General features: G+C 52.1%; 1 protein-coding gene across 1 annotated transcript; it reads left to right on the top strand.

Annotated features, from left to right (window-relative positions):
- Nucleotides 1–380: 380 nt before the first annotated feature.
- Slc25a48 (solute carrier family 25 member 48) lies at nt 381–25,251 on the top strand. The gene is made up of 8 exons (XM_090325437.1): nt 381–532; nt 5,463–5,506; nt 7,037–7,108; nt 8,792–9,053; nt 16,680–16,937; nt 19,158–19,291; nt 22,782–22,912; nt 24,942–25,251. The coding sequence occupies exons 1-7, from the start codon at nt 487–489 to the stop codon at nt 22,902–22,904; spliced, it is 939 nt and encodes a 312-aa protein (XP_090181563.1). The 5' UTR covers nt 381–486; the 3' UTR covers nt 22,905–22,912; nt 24,942–25,251.

The raw sequence follows: 25,251 nt of genomic DNA, 5'->3' as shown, positions 1-25,251 counted from the left end.
AACCCCGTGGTGCTGAGTAGTCGCTTCTAAGCTGTCCTGCGCCGGAGCAGGAGGTGAGGCCTTCTCCCAGGCGCTTTATCTTGGGTACTGGTAACTGAGTACTCCCTGGCTTAGGTCAAAGCCACCTCCGTCTGGGCTGCCTGGTAAGAAAAGTTTGCAGAAGTGTCCCCTGAGGCCATTTTCAGGGCCCGATGCACGGTGGACAGCGGCAGGCCCCGCGGGGGCACCGAGGCAGGGGGAGAGGAGGGAGCTGAGGCGAACTAGGGGCCCAGGGGCTAGGCAGCGCCCGCCTCTCCTCTCAGGGCGGCCTGGCATGCGCTGCGCCTTTAAGGTGTGCTGGGCGTGATGTCAGCGCAGGGCGGAGGAGGCCAGGACGGGACGGGCTGGACTGGGTCGGGGACACTGGGGGCTGGAGCAGCGCGCAGGGACCCGGCCATGCTGCGCCGTCTCTAGGAGGGCACGCCGAGCCCGCGGGGACCCCTGGCCATGGGCAGCTTCCAGCTGGAGGACTTCCTAGCGGGCTGGATCGGAGGTGAGCGAACCTAGAGACCCCGCGCCTCAGGGAGCCCCGCGCGCCTGCGCCCCTCCGTGCCCCTGCGCCCCTCTGTGCCCCTGCGCCTGCGCCTCTCTGTGCCCCTGCGCCCCTGCGCCTGTGCCCACCCATATGTACCCCTGTGCCCCTCCGTGCCCCTGCGCCCCTCTGTGCGCCTGCGCCCATCTGTGCCCCTGCGCCCCTCCGTGCCCCTGCACCTGCACCCCTCTGTGCCCCTGCGCCCTGAGCCCCTCGGTACCCCTGCACCCTGAGCGCCTCCATGCCCCTGCGCCCCTCTGTGCCCCTGCGCCTCTCTGTGCCCCTGCGCCCTGCGCCCCTCTGTGCCCCTGCGCCCTGAGCCCCTCGGTACCCCTGCGCTCTGAGCCCCTCCGTGCCCCTGCGCCCCTCTGTGCCCCTGCGCCCTGCGCCCCTCCGTGCCCCTGCACCTGCACCCCTCTGTGCCCCTGCGCCCTGAGCCCCTCGGTACCCCTGCACCCTGAGCGCCTCCATGCCCCTGCGCCCCTCTGTGCCCCTGCGCCCCTCTGTGCCCCTGCACCCTGAGCCCCTCGGTACCCCTGCGCTCTGAGCCCCTCCGTGCCCCTGCGCCCCTCTGTGCCCCTGCACCATCCACTTTTCCATGCCCCTGAGCCCTGCGCCCCTGGGACCCTCCGTGCCCCTGTGCCCCTGCATGAGCCCTGAGTACCCCAAGGGCCCCCGCTCCAGGATCTCAGGTGCAGCTACAGTCCCCGAACCAACCTCCCCACGGTCACAGACATCCACTAGCCTGGCTGCCTGACCCGTGGTGACTGTAGGGCTCTGGGGAGGGAGAGTTGAGTGGCTTCAAGATGGAGCGCGACCCAGGGGACACTGCGCCAGAGGGAGCCAGGGGGGTGGGGAGCCCTGCAGCCACAGGTACCCGCTCCTGCCTAAGCCTGTGCCAAGCCTGGGCATCGGTTCCCGGGCCACTGGCGGCTCCATCTCCTTGCTTTCCAGTGCCACCCCTCCTTTCCCTGGTATGCGTGTGTGTGGGAGGTTGCATGGGGACTGTGAGGTGCTTTATTGTAAAAATAATCATCTGTCATCTTCTTTAAGACAGTCTTTAGAATTCTCTTTAAAGGGGTATTGTTAAATGCATCTTCTCCCCAGTGAAAACTCAGGGTGGCCTTGGATCCACCAAACCCTCTCCATCACCACACAGCAGCTGGAAACTAGGATTGTCCTTAGTGAATGCTGACACGTCTTTATTTTGCCTTCTTGGAAGGTGCTCGCATCTTAACACTGAAACCACGGGTGTGGTTTCAGGCTTTTGTATCGTTTCACAGCGACTTCGTTCAGATTTATTGTACAAACCATGAACGTTCTTCCATTTAATGTACAAAGTTCGGTGATTTTTAATATCTTCATCAAGTGGTTTAAGCATCACTATACGTTAGTGGTAGGACAGTTTAATCCCCAGAAAGATCTGCCTCCTCCCAGAGCAAACCACAAACCTAGTTTGGGCACATTTGTGTACATTTATTAATTTTTTTTTCCTGTGAAAAGGTCCAGTGCATCTAGCACTCTTCTCAAGGAATCTGAAATATAACAAGAGTAAAACAAAATAAAACGAAAAATCGTCGAGAAGGGGCAGCAGCCACTTTCGAGCGTCTTCCGAAGGTCGGGCTTGTCCGCTAGGCATTTTACACACGTCATATCATGACGAGGGAGCAAGGTGTGTTATTGTTCTCATGCACTTCTGAAAAAGGAGGTGTGGAGAAGTCACCCGCAGGCAAATGAACACTTTCTAGGTATTCTCTTCACCTCATCTCACTTTCTTGTAACTTTAGTTTTTGCCAGTCCAGGGCCTTGAACTCAGGGCCTGCCTGAACGCTGTCCTTGGGCTTTCTCAAGGTTAATGCTCTACCACTTGAGCCACAGCATCCCTTTCAGCTTTTTCTGCATATTTGGTGCTGAGAAATCAGACCAAGAGCTCCATGCATGCTGGGCGAGCACTCTACCACTAGGCTACATTCCCAACCCAGATTCATTCATTAGTTTGTCTGCTGGGGTTTGAACTTACAGCCTCGGGTTCTTCCTTTGCTTTTTTCTCTTCTTAAAGCTGGCAGTCCACTGTTTGAGCCACACCTCCACTTCTGGCTTTATGCTGGTTCATTGGAGGTAAAGCCCTGTTGGATTTGTCTGCCCAGGCTGGCTTTGAACTTGGATCCTCCGATCTCAGGCTCCTGAGGTAACTAGGGAAGTAGCTAGAATTACAGTTTAAGTTGAAATTCACACAATATAAAATTAATCATTTTAAAGCACACAGTTCAGAAACTGTACCTTCCCACTGCTGTGAAACAGTCACGTTGCTGTCACTCGAAAGCATTTTCCTGGTAACTGTTAAAAATGGTGCCAGAGGCTGAAGAATCCCTGAGCAGACAAAGCCCATGTGTGGGTGTGGCATAACTGTAAGCATAAACAAAAGTTTAACTTGGGCTATTTTTTTTGTAAATAAACAGAAGGGTCTGCTCAAGTACTCAGAAGGAACCAAGTAAGATATCCTTTCCAACAGGATAGAATAAGAAGGTGACCATATAATAGCCAATCAAACGCAGTCATGAGTGTCATAATGATACTGCAGCCTGGCTGGACCACATAGCCAGGTCTGCAGCAGGTAACACCACCCAGGCTTGTATAAACGCACCCTATGGATATCTCTTCTGTCTCCCTCTTTCCCTCTTCTCCTTCCTCTCTCCCTCCCCCTCCCCCTTTCTTAATTGTTCAATACTGGCATTTGAACTCAGGCCCTCATCTTGTGAAGCAACACTTTTACCACCTTTTGTCTCCTGTTACTTTACTGATAGGGTCTCACATTTTTTGCTAGGGGCTAGCAAGATTCTCCTATCTACGGCCTCCACATAACCAGAGTCGCAGACATATGCCAACATGCCCAGCCATTGACTGTATTTTCCCGGCTTCACTTCCATGTCTGTCTTACAGAAGCTCCCTCTTCAGTGTGTTTAGTGTTGCTCTTGAACCACGTCCACTTTGGAATTACTTGTTTCGTCGTTGTTTGCTGAACAGATGCTTTAAAATTTTATTGGACTTTGGCTCATTTATTTTTCAGCCAGACCAAAGAGGACCTTATTCTAATGACCACCACTGGCCTGGCCATGCCACGGTCTATTCTTATACATTGCTTGGTGGGGTACGTTCCCCGTTTTTGTTTTAGTTTTTGTCGGATGTGAGGCTTGTACTCGGGGTCTGGGCGCCGTCTCTGAGCTGTTTTGCTCAAGGCTAGCACTGTACTACTTTCAGCCCCAGCGTCACTTCCAGATTTCAGGTGGTTAATTGGAGATAAGAGTCTCATAGGGACTTTTCTGCCCAGCTGGCTTTGAACCACGATCCTCAGATATCTGCCTCCTGAGTAGCTAGGAAAACAGGTGTGAGCCCCTGGTACCCTCTGCCCACCTTTCGTGTATGTGTGTGCAAGGACTCATTGGCTTACTTATTTAAATTACTGGGTGTATATCTAGGAGTGGAATTGCTGGGTCCCATTGTCATTCCATGTGTAGCTTTTTTTTTTTTTAGTAAGAATCAAGTTGTTTTCTACAGTGACTGTTACATACAGAGTTCCAGTTTCTCTACACCTTTGCCAATATCTGCAACTTTCCTTTTTTTGAAAATAGAATATACCCATCTTAGCAGGTGTCAATGTGAATCTCATTGTAATTTTGTTTTTTTTTTATTTTATTTTTTTATTGTAATTAGTAAAAGGGTTACATGATATTTGTCAGATAGAAGGTGCATTAATTCACATACATTGATACCCTTTCACATGTCTTGGTACCCATATCCCTCCCCCCCCCCACACCCCCTCATTGTAATTTTGATAGGCATTTCTCTAGTGCCTAGTGATTTAGAGCATTTAGTCATGTATTTCCTAACCACTGTATTCTTCAGAGAATCCCTTGTCGATTAAAATATTCAGTTTTTCCCCAGAGAGCTCTTATTGTGTTATAGATGCAAGTTGTTTTTTCAAGTATATGGCTTATAAATATGTTTCCTAGTCTGTAAGTTCTCTGTTTTCTTTTTTGTTTGTTTATTTGTTTGTTTGCTTGGATTTTTTTTTTTTTTGCCATTCCTGAGGCTTGAGCTCAGGGTCTGGGCACTGTCCTTGGACTTTCTCAATGTTAGCATTCTACCACTTGAGCCACAGCACCACTTCCGGCTTTTTCTGTATATGTGGTACCGAGGAATCAAACCCAGGGCTTCATGCATGCGAGGCAAGCACTCTACCATTCCTGGCCCCTCTCTAATTTCTTGAGATTGTCCTATGACTTACAAACAGCTTCTGATTTGCAAAAAGTCCATGTCATCTGCATTTCCTTGAATTGATTTGTAGTCATTGTACTTTTGGTGCCGTATTTAGTGGTTCATCACAAATATCAGGTCATGAAACCTTTCCCCTGTATCTGAGTGTGAGCATTTTATAGTTTTATCTTTTTTCATATATGTTTTATTGTAATTAACAGAAGGGTTACATGATATTTGCCAGATAGGAGGTGCATTCATTCACATACATTGATACCCTTTCACATGTCTTGAAAGTTTTATCTTTTCTGTTTAGGCCTTTGATCTGGTTTTGTTCTGTTCTGACTCATGTTTGGATATGGTCTAAAATGGGATACTAATTCCATCCTCTGTCCTATCCTCTCCAATCATCTCAGCACCCATGCTTTTTTCCAGGTGTAGCCCGGGGTTTGACTCCATTTTCCTCACCGTCCTTGGTAGTTGAACCAGTGCCTATAGGCACATTGTAAGCTCCCTCTAGCCAAAATGAGTGCCTATATGTTCCTGAAACTATGTCCTATGTCAAGATCCAGATGGTAGAAATTTAAAAAAAAAAAATAGTCCCGATCCAAAGTGACCGATGTTCTTTGAATTGCAGGCGCGGCCAGTGTCATTGTTGGCTACCCTCTGGACACCGTCAAGGTAGCCGCCATGCTTCCCATTGCCCTGGGGAGGGGTCAGCCTTGTTTCTCATCTCCTGAGAATCTCCAGCCTAGGGCTGGCACTCTGCCTCCCAGCTGAGGGGCATAGGGTGCCCGAGGCCCGGTCTGGAATGGCCCTCTTCTTGCTTGTTGGCAGTGACTTTGTGTCTGTGACCATCTCTTCTCTGCCTGCAGGTTCTCACAGGTTGGAAGGGACAGAGCAGGCCCCTGGCAAGGGTTCCCCCTGGTTTCCGTTCAGCCCAGAACTCAAGAGAGGCTTTGCATGTGAGGTGGCACCAGAACACCAGACGTTAGGTTGAGGAGATTAGGAAGGCTAACCTCCGCGTGTGGGAATAGCATATCAGAGTCAGGGAGACGAGGGGGCCCACTGGAGGGCGGGCAGTGCTTGTGAGAGGCCACGTGGCCAGCTTGGTGGACTCATCAGGTTCCAGATGGCCAGGATTTTTTTTGGCAAGGCAGGACAAAGGTGGAATGGGAGGCATCAGACCATGAGGAGGGGTGAGGTGTGGAGACTCAGGAAATGACAGGGGCCCCCTAGCACTGGGGTGTGGAGAAGAGAGACAGGGAGACAGAGACAGAGACACAGAGACAGAGACAGAGGTAGGGGTGGAGGGGGAGAAAGGAGCCTTATCTCAGGTCTCACGGGTTAAAAACTGAGGGGTGGGCATCCTCCCCAGGACTCAGCCGTACCCTAGGACCCCAGAACCAGTTGCATCAGCAGAGCTGGCCAGCCACGTGGCCTTCCCCAAACATGGTCCCTTCCTGGTGTCCCTGCTTCCCTGCCTCTGTCTGTGCTGTTTCCCTGCAAAGGTGTGGCTGTTGTAATCACCTGCCACCCAACCCTCCTTTCTGGGCTCAGGTGCCACCTCATCTGAGAATGAAGGGACGGGCACTTATTTACTCTGAAACATCCTCCTTCCTTCTGGCTGACATTTTCCTTTGAGTCTCCGCCTGCTGAGAAAGGCCCAACATCGAATTGGCACCCCATCTACCTTCCTGCAACACAGGGCATAGCATTTCCCCTCCTGCAGCCTCTGTGTCCTTGTTTGGGAAGTGGCTGCTGTTCCCAGAGGTGCCGTAGATAGGGCCAGGAGTGAGATAGTCCTACAACCCCCACGAGCGAGGCGCAAGGTGGTACGTGCCTAGAGGCCCACGTTGGTGGGAAGTGGAGGCAAGAGATTTCACAAATGAAAGGCCAGCTCGTGCCACGTTGAGAAGCCCCAATGTGAAAAAAAAATCAAACCACAAACCCAAGGCATGGCGTGTGGATCAGGTGATAAAGTACTCACACCTGTCATGCACCGAGGCCTTGGGTTCCGTCCCCAGGAGGTAGGATGGAAGCACAGTTTGGCTCTCTGTACTCAAGAGTCAGCCGCTCTTGTGGTCACGCAGCTGACTGGCCTCAGGCTTCCTCTCCGGCAGGACCTCCTCCCGTCCTCTGGGCATCTTTTGGGGGCGTTTGGGAGGTGACTGATCTCTGAGCAGGCGCTGCCCATGCTTCTCTGCACAGACTCGCCTGCAGGCTGGCACTGGTTATGGAAACACACTCAGCTGCATCCGCACGGTGTACCGGAGGGAAAGCGTAAGTGTCCCTTGGGCGGGCAGGGCGAGACTTACCAGGGCCTCCCCCCCCCCAGACTGGGGTCCAGGCTCTATTCCGCATCGGTACGTCAGCTAGGAGAGCACCTCTTCTCATCACCATCTTTGGCCTAACTTTTACACCACCCTGCAGACGTTCTATTACCTTAACTTACCTGTCCACTGCCACCGCCCCTGCCACCATTATTGGCCAGAGGGCAATGACGAGTTTTGGAAGCACGGTGTGGAGCATTTCCTACAAAAAAAAATAAATAAACCCATTTTCCTGTCAGGTAGGAAGGAGGATTGTGTGAGAGTGTCACCCCTCACCCTGTGACACAGGAGAAGTGGAAAAATTCCCCCTTCTGGAGGGAGAATTAGCCTGTGACTTCCCAAGTCATGCCCTAGGGGGACTTGGAAATCAGATTTAAGACGCAGGATGGAATGATCCGATTTCAAGTGCACGTCTTGTTCGTAGCAGGGCCTTGTGGGCTTTCCCTCAAGTGTCTGAAATTCTGCTCACTGATGACCGTTGTCTCTGCGGGGCTGGATTCTAATGAGTGCCCTCCTCTAAGTTCCTTGAGTGCATGCGTCCAAGAGACCAGTACATCCTGGCTTCCTGGGTGTTGTCTTTCCCCTCTCAACTGGCGGGAGCCGGAGCAAGCCCTGAAAACCCAGTATTTGATGTTCTAGTGTGATGTCTTGCCACCTCCCAGGTCTTCTGAAAGGTGGCCATTGATTCTCCCTCGGGGCACACATCCCCCACGGCGTCTGACGGCCAGGGTCCCAATCCCACCGCCTCATTGGTGACTTTGGATGGGATTTCTCACATGCCACAGAGCCCAGCCAAGCCATGTCCCCAGTTCTTGTCAGGCCCTTATGGAAAAAGATCCTGGAGCAGTGCCTCTGTGTGTGTGTGTGTGTGTGTGTGTGTGTGTATGTGTGTGCGCGTGCACACGTACATTCGTGCATATGCACACACCTGTGAAATGTCTTCTCTGTAGCAGCCAGGTACAACATACATGGTCAGCATTTCTGCTTTGTGCAGTTTTACACATTATCAAGTTGGTACCATCAGTGTGTCTTAGAACTTTTTCTTGCCAGTCCTGGGGCTTGAACTCAGGGCCTGGGCACTATCCTTGAGCTTTCTCAAGGCTAGAGCTCTACCACTTGAGCCACAGCACCACTTCCAGCTTTTTCTATGTGTGTGGTACCGAGGAATCGAACCCTGTGGATTTTTCTCTCGCTTTCCTCAGAGCATCTGTTGGTCGCCATTGAAAGGACCCCAACCCCGTGACCAGCGCTGTTCCCAGCCTCTGGCCGTCTCTTCCTGTGCCCTTCTGTGCCCTCCCAGGCTCTCTTGTCAGGGAACCCATACTCAAGAGCCCCGTCTGCAGGCTACATAGATAGAACCATGGTTATCTGTCAGTTTGGCTGTCTCTAGCAGACTGCCCATCTCCTCCTCCAGATCCCACCATGCAGGAAACAAAACAGGACAGTGGGTCACCCCTCTTCCCCTGCCCCACTGTCTCTCAGTTCTCATCAGACCCACAGCGGGTGGCCCCACCCCTTCTCCCATTACCTGCAGACCCTGGATGACAGGCCTGGGGCATCCTGGGAGATCTGCTCCTGGCTCACAGAGGGGCACCCTGGCCCCAAGCTCTCATGTCTCTGACCTTGGCCACAGGTGTCCGGCTTCTTCAAGGGCATGTCCTTCCCTCTGGCCAGCATCGCTGTCTACAACTCGATGGTGTTCGGGGTCTTCAGCAATCTGCAGCGGTTCCTCAGCCAGCACCGCTGTGGGGAACCAGAGGCCGCCAGTTCTGGACGCAGCCTGTCTGACCTGCTCCTGGCTAGCGTGGCGGCCGGCTTGGTGGCTGTCGGGTTGGGCGGGCCCGTGGACCTCATCAAGATCCGGCTACAGATGCAAACACAGCCATTTCGGGAAGGTAAGAGGTCAGTGGGGAGGGGAAGCCTGGTGCTGGGGCAGCCGGAGGCTCTTCTGGATAGCTGGATCTGGGATGTGATGGTTCATATCTAGTTATTGAAGTGAGCAGGGGTGTGTGTGTGTGTGTGTGTGTGTGTGTGTGTGTGTGTGTGTTATCATGGAATAGCCGACATTATCAGTCTTTCATCTGTAACCATAACTACCCATCCATGCCATCGGGGTGTGCTAGGCCCCTGTTAAGGGCTCTGCAGAGGACCCACCTCTGTGACAAGTGCAAGAGACAGGTGTTGTCACGACCTCTGTGTCACAGCAAGGGTGAGTGAGGGGACCAGAGCCTACATGACAGCGCCTCGTGCCCAGAGATGAAACACAGGACCCCTTCCTCCAGAAGAACCAAGGTTTACAATAACAGCAGAGAGTGAGACCCAAACTGGGGCCCATGAGACTTGTGTCACCCTCACCCCTGAGAAGCTGGTCCTGGTCTAGGCTGGGACTCGGACCCCACATGGCCCCTTCCAGGGCCCACGGTCCTAGCCTCACCTGACCCATGTGGCAGGAAGCATAGCAGGTCACACCACACACCTGGCCACTCCCTTCTTTTCCCTCGCCTGCTCTCACCCTTGGCCTTCACAGACTCGGAGGTGTACAGTTTCCTAGTGTAGCCTCGAGTGGACCTTGTTCCCTCCTTCCCACCCAGCCCCCAATTTTCCATGATGTTCCTTAGCAGCGGCACTGACCGAGCAAGAGAGAAGGGCCAGGCATGTGCCGTGCACCCTGGGCCATGGTGGAGGTGAGGTACCACACCTCACTGCTAATGGTGACCAGTAGGTAGATGGAGGCACAGAGCAGTTCTACAATCGGGGGCCTCTGCCTCCCTGGAAGGCTCACAGAGCCCAGCTGTGAAATCTCCAGGCAGCCATGAGATAACACTCGCCTTGTGCTTTTACACTCAAGTGGCCGGTCCGCTTTCGGGGTGGTGAACACGTGGTGTATTTTAGGCCACTTCCACACACAGAAGCAGGCTGCCAGTGGTTCTTCTGGCCTCTCTGCTTTGGAGCATGTGAAAGGTGGCCCAGAGGGGCTGGGAGTTTGGCCTAGTGGTTAAAGTGCTTGCCTAGCATGCATGAAGAGACCCAGGTTCGATTCCTTGGTACCACATACATAGAAAAAAGCTGGAAGTGGTTTTGTGGCTCAAGTGGTAGAGCACTAGGCCTTAAGAAAGCCCAAGGATAATGCTCAGGCCCTGAGTTCAAGCCCTGGGACTGGCAAAAAAACAAGACAAAAAACAAAAAAAAACCTACCTCAGCCCGGTGCGGTGGCTCACGCCTGTAATCCTAGCTACTCAGGAGGCTGAGGTCTGAGGATCACGGTTCAAAGCCAGCCCGGGCATTAACGTCTGTGAGACTCATCTCCAATTAACCACTAGAAAACCAGAAGCGGTGCTGTGGCTCAAGGGTAGTGTGGTAACCTTGAGGGGAAGAGCTCAGAGACAACGCCCAGGCCCAGAGTTCAAGCCCCACAAGTGGGGTGGGGTGGGGGTGGGGTAGAGAAGAAAAGTGGACCAGAGGCCACTCTGAGGTGAAGGCCCAGCTGGATGAGTGGTCAAACAGAAACCCAGAATCTTCCAACCGAGCACTGGTGGTGAGCCATGGTTGAAAATTTACAGACTGTGGAACAGAGGAGGGGCAGAAGAAAATGACCCTCCACCTAAGTGCGGCCTGGAAGAGGCCACCTACACTGGTGACATATTAATGTGTTCCCTGTCCTCTTCCATGAGGATTTTAGAAGGTTGTACTCACTCATGCTGCGCAGGCAATTTTATGTTCTTTTATGTTTATATATTTGTGTGTTTATATTATATCTTTTATATTCTCTTGTACTCAGTGTTGTAGCAGAAACGCTTCCTATGTTATTAAAACCACATCTAAACTAATTTAATAATAGGCAGGTCATACTTCCAAAATAGATGTGTAGTTTTCTTTCTCTCTGTGTCTGTCTCTGTCTCTCCCTCTTAGACACACACACATACACAGTGAATCAATATGGCAAGAATTTAGTTTCTGGAGTTAGATGGACTGCCTCTAATTCTACCTCCACCTCAGCTAAGAAAGGGTGGGGTGGGCTCACTTGTCTGAAAGGCAAATAGAACATTAGAAATCACTTTCCAGTAAAAGTGGAATGGGATAACATTTCACACCTGAAGAGATCTTAGTGTGAGCCTGTCATGTTAAGGAAAAAAAAATATGAGATCCAGATACCAGTGGCTCATACCTGTAATCCTAGCTACTCAGGAGACTGAGCTCTGAGGATCACAGTTCAAAACCAGCTTGAGCACGAAAATCCATACTTTTATCTCCACTAAACTGCCAAAAAAAAAAAAGCTGGAGGTAGAGCTGTGGCTCAAGTGGTAGAGCACTAGCCTTGAGCAAAAGAAGCTCATATGCAGTACCCAGGCTCTGAGTTCGAGCAACAGGACACACACTCACATTCTCACACACACTTTCACACACACAATGAGTCTCAGAAGTGTTTCTGGTGAATCTACAATCAGTTCAATCTTCCTATTGGTTACCCACTTAGGCTCTTAACTGCTTGTTCTCTCCCTAAAACAGAATGTGACCCGCGAATGTGTCCCTAAAGAGCTGCCTTGGTTTTGTGTTCTCCCCAAATGTGTGGGCTATTCGATTCTTGGGTGGGCCAAAGGGAATAGCCATTTTTGAGATTCTTGGTGCATGCTGTGAAACTGTTCTTCAGGCCGAGAGCTTTACACCAGCTATGGTTGAAGTTTTCGGGAGAATTTCCCGTTGGTGTTGAGTACCGCTGCACACCAACAGAGCGTCTGCTGGAATGGACAGTTGGGGCTGGATCCTGGGGCCAATTGTGCCCCCCTCTCCCTGCCCTCGCTGCTACCCAGGCAGACAGTCCTATCCCAGAGGCTACTGGCTAGCTACACTGGGTCTGTGTTCTCATTCAAAGCCTAATCAATGTGCAGACCAGAAGGCCCCCACCCGACACCGAGGGTCGAAGAGGAGCAGAGGGCTGGCTGGTCATCTGGGTCCTTTAACCAGGTCCAGCTGCTCAGTTGCCTCTGTTAGAGCTCACTCCCAGAATCCTCTGCCTCCACAAACACTTCCTGAGAGCCTCGACACCCCCCACATCTGCCAGTGGAGCGGTACACAGCAGAGGTCCTGGGAGCACAGGCCTGCCCGCGTGGGCCTGGAGCGTGTACATGCAGGGGTGCAGAAGTCGGAAGGGCACCTATGAAGGGCACTGTGCGAGTGCTGGGTGGGTTGGAAGGGTGAAGTCACAGGGTAGGAGGTGTTCCATTCCAGGGAGGACACGAGGGCCAGAGGCATGGAAAGGCAGGCAGGAGAACGGCTTTCAGAGCCTGACTGGCTCCAGGGAGACCGTGGTGAATTTGTCGCAGTTGGTGTGACACGGGGTGCCTGCCAGACTGATGCTGTCAAGCTAGAAGGATGGGCAGAGGCAGGTGCCAGGCACAGAGGTGACAGTCAGAGAGATGGCATGGAGGGTGTCAGGCAAGCTTAGGAAAGAGGGTGGCCATGGATGAGAAGGCTGGAAAATGGGGTGTGAGGAGTACTAGAATATGGGACCAAACCATTCCTCTCACCTGAATTCTCAGAGATGTCCCACAGGGAAATTCTGGAGCTGTATCCCTAAGTTCAGCATTTGCTTTGGTCATCAAGATGTATAACTCTCTAGAGGAGGGGGAAAAAAACTCCTCTTTTTCAGGCAGTATGACCTCGACCTCGGGGGGAGTAGCAGCAGAAGTTTCCAAGACTTTCCTAGGACAGAGCAGGTATGACAGCAGACCTCAGAAGGTGACACAGGGCTGCATCCAACTACTAAGGGCCTTGACCTGGGAAGTCAGAAGCCCTGGGAACGAGACAGGAGGTAACGGTATCCTGGAGACCCTCAAGATTGTTCCGCTTGGACTTTCTCAGTCTGGTTTGGCCATAGGAAGTAAAGGCGCTGGATTGGGGAGCTGGCAAGAGCACGAGTCCAATGTGGAGAGCGCTGCAATTCAAAAGAAACCTTTCGAGTTCTAGACTGCTAGACTTTTTTTTTTTAATTTTTCCAAACCATAGTTACCAGAGAGGTTAATGAAGGTACGTGCAACATAATAAACCCCTGTAAGAGTTACTTGTGTGGTGACACTGGTGATACGTTGTTGGCTGTTTGAATCAATGGACAAGAGCAGGTATTGTCCTTGATGGTGGACTTGGTGTCGGGCTCGGTTGTTTTTGGCTGGAGAGGAGTATCTGTGATCTCTTACAATATCCTTGGTTATAGGCCAGGACACCTGAGGTCGGCAGGTCCACTGCTTTCAGAACTCAGCGTCATATCAGGACAGGGTCATAAACATAGGAATGAGAGCCATTTCCTTGGAGGGAAACATACGTTTTAATCCAATGTGATTTGTCACTGTTCTCCTTTCATATTTACAGAAGCCAAAGGGCGTGGATAGTGTGCTCTGCCTGAAGAAGGGACGTGCCTCCTCTACCCCTTTAATAGATGAGGAGAAAGAGGCCCAGTGAGTCCTTGCCTAGGCTTGTGCAATCCCTAACTGATGAACAGATGCAGATTACCCGATGCAGGGCTCTTCCTACCAAAGCATTAGCCGGTCTTGGTTCTCCGGGCCCTGGGGAAATTGCATGCTGAGCAGAGCCCATAAACCTTGGTCTGGGAGCTGCTGGGCTCCCCCACTCCCTTGTGTGTATGCAACACTGCCAGGGGCTGGCGGACTTGGGCACTGGGTTGAGGGGTCAGGAATTGGCCACAGCATGTGATTCCTGTCATCGGGAAACTCACCACCCCCAAGATGGGCAAAATATCACACGCAGACACACTACAGCATCCAAGTCAGACTGAAGTCAGACTCCCAGCCAGTCTGCCAGTGCTTCCCGTAGAGCCTCCACCTTCAGAGGGCTTCCTGGCCCAGGAGGAGGAGTGGTGAGGCATGTGGCACGAGGCCTCAGAGCGGGATGACCGGGCATGCGACCAGAGGAGGAGGGAGGAGATGAGCTGACAAACCTGCAGGGGCTTTTTTTTTTTTTGTAGAATGGGGTGGGCCTGCCCCCCCATGGAGGTGAACTGGGGGGTGACTTTGAACATCCCACCAGTCTTCCCTCCTCCCCCCGCCCCCCGCCAAGGACTGCAGTGGCAACTGGTGAGCTATTTCCTGGAAGACTAAACTGTCCATTCATCTGCAGTGGTATCCTGATCTGGTCGTGGTTTTCCATTGCTCCGCTAGGACTGTTGAATACCAGAGAAAAATTAGTGCAGATGTATAATTGGTTTTAGGGTGTGTGTGTGTGTGTGTGTGTGTGTGTGTGTGTGTGTGTGTGTGTGTGTGACTTAACTAATAGGGGGGTGTTGTGATGCGTTTTCATTGGGGCCTAGAATCATAATGGCTGCTGCTGCTGGCCTTGGGCTCTGTGGTCCCATGGGAATCATTTATTATGCCACTGTGCAGGGTCCCCGCTGGCCCTCGGAGAAGTAAGGGTCCCAGCGAGTGCTTCATTTTTTGATGCTGGAGTCTTTGGCCTTGAACATCTGGAGAGGTTCTGCAGGCTGAGTCTTAGCCCAGGCTGTGCAGGCTGTCTGTCTCAAGTATAAGAAGTGATCTCCGTGGAAGGTGTGGTGATGTCCGTTCAAGGCAATTGTCATTTATCAGCCTTGCACTTAGGAGCTTAACCTTTTAGTGAGAGTCTCTTATACCTCATCCTAGAGGTATAGAAAGCCAGAGAAGGCCACGCCCAGTGGATCAGGAGAGTGACAGGTCTCCAATGAAAAGATAAGACTTGAATGGGAAGAATTCCAGCCACACCCAGGCTGCCTCCGGTAAGACTAGGAAACCTCAAAACTCTCGACAAGGGCTTCTCTGTTAACCAGAAGGGGATGGGGGCTGGAGGCGTGGTTCCATTGGTAGATGGCCAAAGAATGAAAGCATCAGGTACTGAGTTTCAGTCCTAGTCTGAGACCAAAAACAAAAAACGAAAGGGGGCTGTACCCTCAAGAAATGCTGGTGTCCTAGAAAACACCAAAAGGCTGTGGGATGTTCCTGATAAACGACTGGAGGTTTCAGATGAGAGACTTTGCCCCAGAGGGATAAAATACTCTGGAAATTACTGTGAGGTCAGATGACAGTTTATAGATAGCCGATTAGATAAAAAAAGTATGACTAGGGTAGATCTGTAAAACTGATAATGCTATTGTAGTTAGCAGATAACATTCCTATTTTTAGGAAATACTTCTGTAGTATTTAGGGGTCCAGGGTCCTGATGTTTATGCAAAATAATTTATTGGAGAAGAAGGAAAAAACCAAGGTTAGATTTGGGTCTTTTGACAAAGTAGGCTAGTTGCTATGTGACTTGCCAATATTCAAGCCCCCAAGCAAGGAACACTAGCAGGTCAAGATCTCCTAAGAGCCACCACCAACGGTGGCTGGCTGGGAATGGAAGGAACTTCACAGTGTCTTGGGGTTTGGCCCAAGCATTCAATAAAGAGCTGGTCTCCAAAATGAGGCAGTGGGGATGGGGAGCTGCTGAAGGCTTCAGGAGGGGGGACGGGTTGGGGGGGGCGGTTTGGAGGCCCCTGGCCCTTCCCTGTTCCCTTGGTTTCCTGGCTGATGAGGTCAGCTGGGTTGCTCTTCTGTGCTCTCCCACCACGTGACAGACCCCCAAACCACAGAGTCTCCCCAATGGAGAACCAAAATGAATCCTTTCCCAGGTATTTCTTTATCATCTTGGAGAGCTGATCAAAGTAGATTAGTTGGCAGTTGGGCAAGTGTTATTTCAACATCTCCACCTCTAAGCAAGAGATGGTTATCTGCACATTGTCTTTCAATCAGTAACTTCTGACAGCCCCCTCTTACCCACCCAGAGTTGATTCATGAAAACCTTGACTCTTGTGCCAGCATTAGAGGGGAAAAGCACCCAAGCCAGGGTTTACACAATGGGGCAGGGACATCTTTTCCACGTGTTGGGGAGAGGAAAGGGAGGGGGCTTTCTATGACTGATCTTGCTCTAAGGAACCTGGTGCCCCCCACAGTAGCTTTTGCCCCCTGCCCACCTCTCTGAAGGGAGGGAGTTAAAAGTCCACACTGAGCTAGCACCTGACATGCAAGCTACTCAGGTGCCTGAGATCTGAGGATCGTGGTTCAGAGCCAGCCTGGACAGGAAAATCTGTGAGACTATTATCTCCAGTGAGCCAGTAGAAAACCAGAAGTGGCCCTGTGGCACTAGTGGTTGAGTGCCAGCCTTGTTCAAGCCCCAAGATTGAGAAGGAAGGAAAGAAGGAAGGAAGGAAGGAAAGAAGGAAGGAAGGAAGGAAAGAAGGAAGGCAAGAAGTTGGCATCCCAAAGCCACTGGTCCTTATCATCCAGCTGGAGGAGTTCAGTCCAGGTGCCCGCTGGCACCTGCTCTTGCTGGGACTTCAGGATTAAGATGGTCAGAAAGGTCTGGTGGAAGCGGAAAGGCGCTGTGCCTGAGGACTGTCCAGAGCTGGGCGGACTCTGATGCTGGAGCCTGGCCAGTCTCTTACCTTCCCCATAACTTGCCTTCTTCTCCCTCCCCCCCCCCCCATGCCTCCATTATCTGTGCAGCCAACTTCAGTCCAAAGCCCAGGGCCGTGGCTCTGGGGGAGCCACCCGTGTACCAGGGGCCCGTGCACTGTGTGGTTACCATCGTGCGGACAGAGGGCCTGGCAGGGCTGTACCGGGGAGCCAGCGCCATGCTGCTGAGGGACGTCCCAGGCTACTGCCTCTATTTCATCCCCTACGTGTACCTCAGCGAGTGGATCATGCCCGAGGCCCAAGCGGGTCCCAGCCCCTGTGCCGTGTGGCTGGCAGGCGGCATGGCAGGTAAGGGTTGCGGGGGCTGCAACCCCGTTCCTGGGCCAGCCAGTGCTTGCTTGCTTAGGCAGGACTGCCAAGACCCAGGAAGAGCAGAAAGTGGGGCGGTGGGCTCTGGTCCTGTCCCCCTTCCCTCTGGGGCTATGCGATTGGCAGTCCCTACATAAGTCCTTGGATTGGAGTTGCAAGCATTGCTGGGCTGTAGCTTGCCTAGAGGATTGTAAGGACTTCATTAGGTCTGTGAAGTAGGAATCAAGGTTCCCCCCCCCATTCTGCAGAGGAAAAGATTCAGGTTCAGAGATAACTGAGCAACCAACCCAAGGTCATATAGCTAGCATGGACAGGACAGCAGGGACTCTGCAACCAGAGAGCCCCAAGTTTAAATCCACACCTACTCAATTTTGGCTGTGGGCTTGTGACTTAGCCTCCCCAGCCAGAATCCTGCACCACACCCACTTCATTTAATGGGGAAACAACATCAGTGGTCCCCCTCTGACCTCTCCACTACACTGCAGACCTCATTTGCGGCTCCTTTCTCTTCATCTCCTCCACCCCAACCATGCTATTCTCTCTGCGGCAACCTGACCACGCTCTGTTCTTCACCACCATGGGACTTTAATCTCAGCAAACACACATCAAAGCTCCTGTCACGGCTGCCCCACAATAGCGTTTAGCCTGTGTACCTACACGCTGTGGGCGGGCCCTGGCCCTGCTCCCTGTTGGGGCACTGTGCCTGTTCATTGTCCAGGAAGACAGTAAATACCATCTGCTCATAATTCTGCTGAGCAGAATTCACAGAGCAGCTGTGCAGGGCCTCTGTGGTGGCCTGACAGAATTGAGCACTGTCTCGGCAGAGGCAGGGGTGAATGGACATCAGGAAAGCTTCCAGAATCCTTAGGTAGGAGGCAGAGGGCCCCCATTTTGAAAGTTGCTGAGAAACAGATAAAAACAAAACAGAACTGGCAAACCAGGTCCTGGACTTTGATATCTGTCCTCTCTTCCCATCCAAGGTTACTGTGTTCATATAATAACCTGGCATTGTTTACCTGGAGTCCCTTAAAAATTAAAGATGCCAGGCGCTGGTGGTGGCTCATGCCTGTAATCTTAACTACTCAGGAGGCTGAGACCCGAGGATCACAGTTCAAAGCCCCTGAGACTCTTATCTCCAATTAGTCACCAGAAAACCAGAAGTGGCCCTGTGGCTCAAGGGGTAGGGCCAGAGTTCAAGCCTCATGACTGGCAAAAAGCAAAAACAAAAACCAGAAACAGAAATTCCCAAACCAGGCTACCTGGTCTCATTATCCAGCCACTGTGACCAGTGGTATGTAGCCCCTTGGTTTTATGACATGTTACCTGGACAGAAACTGTTCCTGATTTTTTTCTTCCTTTTTTGCTCCACATTTTTTTTTGCCAGTCCTGGGGCTTGAACTCAGGGCCTAGACACTGTCCTTGGGCCTTCTCAAAGCTAGAGCTCTACCACTTGAGCCACAGCACCATTTCTGGCTTTTTCTGTGTATGTGGTACCGAGGAATCAAACTCAGGCTTTGTGCATGCTAGGAAAACACTCTACCCCTTTCTCCACATTGTTTTGGTTGTTGTTGTCATCATTTTTTTTTTCCTTCCTTCTCCCACTAGTGTCCACATCTCAACAGGACCTGTCATTTCTTTCTTTCTTGTATGCTAATTTCAGCGTGGGTTTTGTTGTGTTTTCTTTTCCTGTACTGCGAATTGAATTCAGAGCCTCTAAGTTGCTATATAAACACTCTATCACTTGCAACATGCCTGCAGTTCTTTTGCTTTTGGCTTGTTTTTCAGATAGGATTTCATGTTAACTTTGCGAAGGCCAGCTTTGCACTGCGATTCTCCTGTCTCTCTTTTCCAGTATCCCTGAGTAGCCTCTGAGTCCAGAGTAAATCCCACCTCCCGAGAGCTGCAAGGCGCCAGTCACATCAGACTCCCCCCCCCCCCCCGCTCTCTGTGCCCTAGGAAGGTGCTGGGAAGCACTGGGGAACATGTGACTGGGCAACCAACAAAAGCTGCTAAGGGGTTGGGGGCGTGGCTCAGTTGGTAGAGCACCAGATGATGAATGAAAGTTATCAAGTACTGAGTTCGAGTCCTGGTCTTGGACAGAAAAAAAAGAAAAAGGATAGAAGCTACTAAATAACACTGGCATGTGCCAAGCCCTAGCTCCAGTAGACCCTGACACCTGTTCCTTCTCTCCCTCTGCAGGAGCCATTTCATGGGGGACAGCAACTCCCATGGATGTCGTAAAAAGTCGACTCCAGGCTGATGGCGTCTATGTAAACAAGTACAGAGGCGTCCTGGACTGCATCTCTCAGAGTTACCAGCAGGAAGGCCTGAAAGTGAGGCCCTGGACAGCCCTGGGTGCTGAAGCTCACTGCCTCTCCTAAATCTCCACCTGTGCTGTCTTGTCTGGTTATGTCTCAGGCCAGCAGGGGAGGTGCCACCCTTCTGTCTAGTTCAGAGAGGACAGGGAACCCATGCCCAGCCACGCAGCCCGTGCAGGGCAGCGCCAAGGCCTGGACTCTGGTTACGCAGTTTACCTTCTCCGCAAGTGCAATGAGCAGCCCCTGCCACAAGGGGGCGTCCTCCTGTCCATCATCCTAACAGCTCCAAGCCTGCTGGTCTACCTTCTCTTCCTCTCACCCATGTACACACCCCGGAGATCCAGGCTTGGAATGGAGGCACTTCTTCTTGATTCCCTAGGCTCTTTGCTTCTCTCTTCTCCCTTCTATGGACATGAGGATTCATCAACTCACACCCTGGTCCTCAACAGCCAATCCCAGAACAAAAACTAGGCTTCCATGCCCAAGGAGAGAGACAGGTTCACCATCTTCCAGAGAGGTCTGCTCTTCTCGGTGTGTGTGTGTGTGTGTGTGTGTGTGTGTGTGTGTGTGTGTGGCCAGGGGTGGAGGTTGCTTTCTTTATCTGGCTCTTACAGTTGGAAGTCTGAGTTCACAGGTCAGGCCCACCTACCCATGGTCCTGAGGAGTCCAAGTATGTGGTTTTACCTCCATTCCTCTGATTATCCCACCAGAAAGTACTAGGATGCTTATGGTTTAGATGGAGTTAGGCATAGAAATGACACTTCATTTCAGGCTTCATCCACGAGGAACCTTTAGGAAGAGTTAAGTCTGTGGTCTATAATATTATATATACATACATACATGTGCACTGTATGTCATTGTTACCCCCGCATTCCTCCAGGCCCAGGTTATCTGTCCCCAAAACCTACTGTGCTCCTGTGCCTACGAACACATGGGCCTATGTGTGCCATGCATTCTGGGTCTCGCCATCACCATGGACAGCGCTTTCTTTCTCTGCCTTTTCTTTTCCTGTTGTAAGTTGCCCCAGGTCCTGGTCTGTTCCCTTTGCTGCTTGGGAAAGAATGACCCTGACCTTTGGATGGCCCCAGAGGAGAATGGATGGCATTCTGTGCTAACTCTCCCAGAAAGCCAGACCGCAAGGGCCCAATCAAAGACAAAACTATCAGAGACCAGTGTATCCCTTAGTCTTTAACCACTACCTCAGTAGAGGATAGCCTGTCTGATTTGATGGCAAATGCCTGGAGGAAATGCCTGTGGTCTTTGGATTTCTGGAGGTCACTGTTAACCAAGACTAGAGGCTGTGTGGACCCAGGTCAGGAGGAGAAGGAGCATGGATGCCTCTGCCCTGGTCAGATCGCAGGTGTTCTTTCATGCCAACCTCCTGTTAATTAAGACACAGATGGTACCCAGATGAAGACCAGAAACTGAGTACCACAGCATATAAAGAAAGGTCAGGCACTGGGACTCTAGCACAAAATGCAGGCTACTTTATATCTGTCGAATAATTAAACGTTGAGCTTTTCTATCCTCCATACTTTAAATTTTTGTATATTGTTTTTTCACAAGAGTACTTCTAGTAGTAGGGAGAAACCTCGGTATGACCGCTGTTGGTTTTTATATTTGATATTTTTTCTTTTCATTTCTTTTCTTTTTTTTTTTTTAGCAGAAACACAGCTTAGAGATTCAAGTGGGTTATTGTCTTTTTGAGATGTTGTAGTCTATGTCTCCCAAATTAGTGTGTCAATTCAAAAAGATCTCTAGAGGCAAAAACATATTGTAAATACTGTGCCTTCCAAAATTTCCCATGCTTCGTAAAATGGAAAGCCTAGGGGGCAGCTAAAGGCCAGATGATGGGTTTTGTGATTTCAAGAACATTTCACCCAGCCTGGGAATGTGGCTTAGTGATAGAGTGCTTGCCTAGCATGCATGAAGCCCTGGGCTCGATTCCTCGGCACCATCTCCACAGAAAAAGCCAGAAGTGGCGCTGTGGCTCAAGTGGTAGAGCACTAGTCTTGAGCAAAAGAGTGTCCAAGTACAGTGCCTAGAGTTCAAGCCCCATGACTAACATCCACCAAAAAGTATGTGCAGGACCTCATAAGGGTCTTTGCATTGCAAGGATGAGTATGGACGTTACCTCAGAGAATGTAGAGTCTTGAAGACTTCGTGAGGATGAAAACAAGCCAAGGGCTACGTGTTCTAAACGTTTGGGGGCCAAAGCCAGGAAGTCTGCACATCGATTGACTCCCATGGGCTCTGTGGCTGATCAGGCCTCAGTTACCTCAGGGGAGCTCTTTCTGGGGGTGCAGGAGCCCCAAGCTGGGCCCGCAACAGCAGAGCCAAGCCAAGGCCACAGGGGGCTCTGCAGGTACGCGGCATGGAATTTTCCTCTTGGAACTTGACCCAGTTCCTGGCTACTGCTCAGTCACTGAGTGAGCCTGTGGAATTCTGAGATTAGACCTTAGACAGGAAAAACCAACACTACCCGGATCCTTCTTGTGCCCTCACCGAGAGGCTTCAGCCCATTGGTCTGTTTCCTGGATGGAGCTGCATCCTGAAGTAGGCAAGGTCACCTGACGTGCTGGCCAGTGACAGTGACCTCACTCAACCTGACCCTGTGGATCTGTGGATCTGACCCTGAACCTGACTCTGTGGATCTGACTTTAGGAGATTATCCAAGCATCCCAGCAGGCTTACACCCTGTCCCTGATGGTTCTTGGGTCACTTATGCTTGGGTAATGAGCTTCCATGACACATAACCACTCACCTCAGCCCCACAGACCTCGCTCGGTACTGTCTGCCAATGTTGCAGTTGTTCCCCGATGGCCATTTTTCTCCTCTTTAAATAGGTGATGAGTGCTTTCCTTCACCAGTGTCTTCCCAGCCCCAAGCATGGATGATATTTAAGGAGACGGTGGAGACCCTCTAGTATTCCCTAGGAATGGGGACAGGTGACAGGCACGGATCTTAGCAGGAACAAGGCGGGCGGGAGGGGCTGCACTTCTTCGTTCGGTGATGGTGACCAGCTTAGGGGTGCCACCCTGGGGGTTATCTCAAGAGCACGGCCTCAGTTGGTCCCTCAAACAACCTCAGCAGCTCGGTACTCCCTGCACCTGCGTTTACAGAGTTTGCCACCCGCCCAAGTGACACAGTCAGCAAAGCAAAGCCATCTTCCTATCCCAAGTCTGTGGGCAGTCTGGCCGATTCCCACTGCCCACTTTGGGGATGTCACGGGAAGCCCCTATCGCCATGGCGGGGGTGGGAGTGGTGACAGGGTGCCCTGCAGTGCAAGCCTGCTTATTTAGGACTGTCTGGTGATGGTGGTGGTGGTGGTGAGAACACAATCGTATCGAAATGTATGTTGGGGTCAGTGTCTTCCCTTAGTCAGTTGTGACCTGGGTGGGCAGGGCAGGCCTGGGACAGCTCCTTTGGGCTCCGGCCAGGGCCAGAACCAGACTAGGCCAGCACCTTTCTGACTGTGACCCCTCCTGCTCCCTCCCCTGCACAGGTGTTTTTCAGGGGTGTCACCGTGAACGCCGTGCGTGGCTTTCCCATGAGCGCCGCCATGTTCCTTGGGTACGAGCTCTCACTGCAGGCACTCCGGGGAGACCACGCCGTGACCAGCCCGTGAGCACGCCTGTGAGTCTGCCACTCCTTCCCCTATCCTGGAAAGATGGCCCATCTGAAATGTCACTCTGTCACCTGCGGCAGGTGGGGCAGGAGTGTCTACCCTTGTCCAGGGGCTCAGTCCTCTGTGGGCACCGAGCTTACCCATTCATCTCCAGCCCAGCCACCGCTTGCAGCTCCTCAGGCTGCTTTCCCGGCCTCCATGGCTCCCTATCACCCACTCCCAGAGCTTGTCCTCCGTGCTGCCTCCCACTCCAGCCTCCTCTCTCAGACCCCTAGGTCTGAGCTCAGGCTGTGCCTTAGCCACCCTCTCCCCACTCCCTCGCCCCATCTCAGCTTCAAGCTCTTTCACCCTCCAGTTTTCTTGGTGTATTTCCCCCCTCCCAGCATTCCTGAGACGTTTCTCAGCTGGGATGCGGTGTAACTGCCTGGCCAGCGCCCCTGGCTCTGAAGGGCCCAGCTGGACTACAGCACACTGTGGACAGACGCCTTGCCCAGCGTGAACCCACGCCCAGACCCCTCCACACCCCGTGGATCAGCCGTGGATCCCTGCACTGCCCAAGGAAGGGGTGGGGGCAGTGAAGGGCTGTCTCACCAGTCCCTAGACGCAGGTGGCAGGAATGGCTGGAGAGTGGCCATCCCTCCAGTGTCCCCTCAGTCTCTTCCCCTCATATCCTGTGGCTTCTTCCCCACTGTGCTCTCACCCCAAACGGGTCACCTTGCCCAGTCCAGGAGCTACAGATGGACAAGCCACAGAACTTGCAATCAAGAAGCCCCAATGACTGCACATTCCCCGAATAAGGAGGGTTATCACCAAAGAAGCTTAGAGAGCCTGGCGGCCTTGCCCTCCAGGCAGAGATATCTGCTGCCATCCTAGCAGCCAGATGGGACCCAAGGCCAGGCCTTGAAGCTGCTTTACATAAAATGCATTCCTTGGCTCCCTCCCCCCCTCCCACACCGTATCCCTCCATATTCACAGCTTTTCTGGCCCTGGCCCATGCCGCTCTCTGTAGAAGAGGGTAGTGACACATGTCACATTGTCACATTGCAGGGTAGGGATGTAGTCTTACGATCAAAACTGTCCTCAGATGTCAGTATCACCCACATCCAAGGAAGTGAAGATAAGATGTTTTAATCCTGTAGTAAGACCAGTATGTTTTTATTGTGGAAAAATAGAAAATACAAATAGAACAGAATACGAATACCTGTCCTCGCAAGACCTTGTTAATATCCCATTTTTGCGTGTGTGTTCTGGTCCTCGCACATGAGTACTGTCCTTTAGCTATTTTGCTCAAGGCTAGCATTCTATCACTTAAGCCACAGCTCTGCTTCTAGCTTTTTGGTGGTTAGTAGAGATAAGAGTCGCATGGGCTTTCCTGCCCTGGCTGGCTTTGAACCACATCCAGTAAGGCGTCCTCTGTTGAGGGTGTGGAAACCAGGCCGCCCCGGTCATCTAGCCTGAGGACTGACCACCACGGCAGCTGTTAGAGACCTGAGGATCCCCGTGCTGCCCAAGGAAGGGGTGGGGGCAGTGAGGGGCTGTCTCGCCAGTCCCTAGACGCAGATGGCAGGAATGGCAGGAGAATAACCAGCACCCTGCAGTCCTTCTCGTCCGTCCTCTGCCCTGATTGTCTTGGGCTACGACTCCCCAGCAGTGGCTGGGAACAAAGTGAAGCCCAGCAAACACAGTGCAAGGCCTTGGTTTGGGATTAAGTTCTTGTCACCACCTGTCCAGTTGCGCTGGCCTTGCCCTCCGCCGGGACCAAGGCTCCAGAACTTTCCCTGGCTCCACGCTGCTCCACGCTGGGTCCCGACCAGTGCACTCCCTATCTTCCTGGTGGCTTGGAAGGTAGGCATATTTGTCCCCTGCTTTCTTCCTAAATTACCAGCACGTGCGCGCGCGCGCACACACACACACACACACACACGGATCCTTGGCAAGTGGTGGCTCTGCTAGAACAGTCTCCAGTGGATTGCTGACCCCTAGATCCTGCTTGTGATAACCCTGGAAGATGATTCTTGTCTCCTCCTTTTCCCCCAGGGCGGTTCACCTGACTGGAGCCACAGAACCTCATTCCATTACAGGACGATGCTCCCAGGGTGAAACCTCCCCTGCCATTGTGAATCTCCCACAAGGAGGGAAGGTTCCCCCCCCCCACCCCAGTGCTGGCCACAGCAGGTGTCTGGGAAGGAATCAACACAGTGGCAGCTGAGCGGTCACCTTCTCTTCCAGTTCTCGACCAGCACTGGAAAGATCTGACCCTGTGCCCACCCCCATTGTCACCTCACTTAGAATTCACCAAGGAGCTGGCATGGGCTCTCTCCGTTTCCAAATAAAAGCGTTGAAAACA

The sequence above is a fragment of the Megascapheus bottae genome, chromosome 38 (genome assembly GCF_031878675.1).
Source record: "Megascapheus bottae isolate mThoBot1 chromosome 38, mThoBot2.hap1, whole genome shotgun sequence".
Lineage (NCBI taxonomy): Eukaryota > Metazoa > Chordata > Mammalia > Rodentia > Geomyidae > Megascapheus > Megascapheus bottae.
This window is presented reverse-complemented; position numbering and strand designations above follow the sequence as displayed.

Coding starts and splice junctions, on each gene's coding strand:
- Slc25a48 (XM_090325437.1), top strand. CDS start 487: ATGGGCAGCTTCCAGCTGGAGGACTTCCTAGCGGGCTGGATCGGAG. Junction 533..5,462: donor CCTAGCGGGCTGGATCGGAG/GTGAGCGAACCT, acceptor TTTGAATTGCAG/GCGCGGCCAGTGTCATTGTT. Junction 16,938..19,157: donor GCTGGCAGGCGGCATGGCAG/GTAAGGGTTGCG, acceptor CTCCCTCTGCAG/GAGCCATTTCATGGGGGACA.